We start from the raw sequence: 1,991 nt of genomic DNA on the forward strand, positions 1-1,991 counted from the left end.
CCCTCAGCCTCTTCAGTCTATAATTCTGAAAGTGTTTCTCTAGATGTTGTTTGGTTACTTTGCATAGAATGGAATACTTGAGGGGATCTTGCATGTTCCTTTTTATACCTTTCCATACCACCTCTCTCTCTCTCCCCCCATCATCATCATCATCATCATGCACTGGTCAAAATGGATGAACATCCCTCTTTTGTTCGTCCATTAATGTTTTATTGCCTGAAGAAATGATTGAACAAGGAGGACCTACCTGATACCTATGGATACTACAGACTGTAATCATTCCAGGAATATGGACTGTGATCTTAAGAGACATGCAATTTATAGAAAATTGCATAGCGATGCATTAGATGCTCATAAATTCTATCCAAGAATTATTGTTATTATTATTATTATTTATATATATATATATATATATATATATATATATACATGTGTGTGTATACGTATTTATATAGTCTCTCTAATCAGCTGTAATCAACAAAATCTTATTTCTTTTTTCACTTACTTCTCTTATTGATTTCCCTTCTCTTTCACAAAAGCTTGAAACCCCCAAACATTAGATCCATTCCTATTCTTTTCGTTTGGTGTATGTCTGGTTTATGACAGGGTGAAGTAAGTGTTGGGGGACACAGAAGGAACGAAGGGACACCAACCTAGCCTATAATCTGTTATCATCCGGATGCTCCGATCCGAAGAGTTACCATGGACTTCTGGGTAAAACTCCAGCCTCATCAACTTCTCTTGCCAGTCAAAAAGGACCTGGAAATAGAGTGAGAGTATGAGTGAGTGAACAAAAGTGTGAGTGACGGTACAACAGAGAGTGTAACAACAACAACAACAACAGCAACAGCTAATACTTACGTTAAAAACAGACAGCCTGTGATTGCGGGTGTTTATAATCTCACCATGGGTGGTGAACTGGGGTAGAATGTTGGGTAACTGGTGGTAATATATACTGGTGTTACATATTACACCTTGGGGTACCTGGAATAGAGAAATAAAGGGTGGGGGTAGAGGTGGTGGTGGTGGTGGTGGCGTACTGTTGCGGTGGTTGCCATAGTAACAATAGTGATGGTGGTGGTGGTGGTGGTTTTGTTTAGCTTCAGGTCTGTCCCAGCACTACAGAACCATGCTCAAAGGTTCCACTCATGACCATCCTGCCTTTTACCTTTGTACAGAGTTTGTTGGTCCTGTTGGCCCTTAATGTTCCTAAATTGGGGAAATGGTGTTTCACCTACCTGGAAGACATCCTCATCAATTGTTGGGGTCGGGTCAAAGGTCAGAAACTGATAGATGTAGGTAAATGGTTCAGTTTTACCATCGGGACGTTTCACTGCAAAGTAGAGAGGTAGACAGACAGACATATATATATATATATATATATATATAGACAGATAGACATGTAGATAGATAGATAGACAGATAGATAGATAGATAGACAAAGAGGTAGATCAATAAATAGAGAGAGAGAGAGAGAGAGATAGGCAGACAAACAACAGACATAGACAGATAGATAGATAGACATAATAGAGACAGTCACACAGACAGACAGTCAGGCACAGAGAGAGAGAGAGAGAGAGAGAGAGAGAGAATAGCATTTAATTTGCAGACATATATACAACTCACCAATTCCTTTCATCTCCACACGGACAGGACCTGTTGTTTCCAGTGAGAGGAAAGCTGTGTCTGCTTGCAGGAAATACTCAATGGTCATATTTAAAGTTGGCTCACATACACAGCTGCGGACAGCCTTCACTGGTATACCATTGATCTATTGGGGGTGAAGGAACAAACATAAAAGCAAAAACAATTAGAATTTTTTTTTTGGCCAAGTTTATGGTATTTTTCATATATATATATATATACATGCACACACCTGGAATTTTGCAAAGTGAGGCCACAAGGTGAGAAGAGAATACAATTCCAAGAGAAAAGGACATGACGTTACTTAGAAGGGTACACTTCTTTTCTTGAGGGTGGTACATGCCCCT

At 39.4% G+C, this 1,991-nt stretch overlaps 1 protein-coding gene across 2 annotated transcripts in view; it reads right to left on the reverse strand.

Annotated features, from left to right (window-relative positions):
• Positions 1–1,766, reverse strand: part of LOC106873330 (uncharacterized) — a 6,371-nt gene extending 4,605 nt beyond the window's left edge. For both annotated transcript variants that reach the window (XM_052977589.1, XM_014920654.2), the window contains exons 1-4: positions 1,627–1,766; positions 1,239–1,333; positions 862–984; positions 654–759 (exon numbers count right to left, since the gene is read on the reverse strand). In XM_052977589.1, coding sequence (XP_052833549.1) covers positions 654–759; positions 862–984; positions 1,239–1,333; positions 1,627–1,714 — 412 coding nt within the window. In that variant the 5' untranslated portion in view covers positions 1,715–1,766. The remainder of the gene's footprint in view (positions 1–653; positions 760–861; positions 985–1,238; positions 1,334–1,626) is intronic.
• Between the last annotated feature and the right edge of the window lie 225 nt (positions 1,767–1,991).

Source organism: Octopus bimaculoides, chromosome 28, assembly GCF_001194135.2.
Source record: "Octopus bimaculoides isolate UCB-OBI-ISO-001 chromosome 28, ASM119413v2, whole genome shotgun sequence".
Taxonomy (NCBI): Eukaryota; Metazoa; Mollusca; class Cephalopoda; order Octopoda; family Octopodidae; genus Octopus; species Octopus bimaculoides.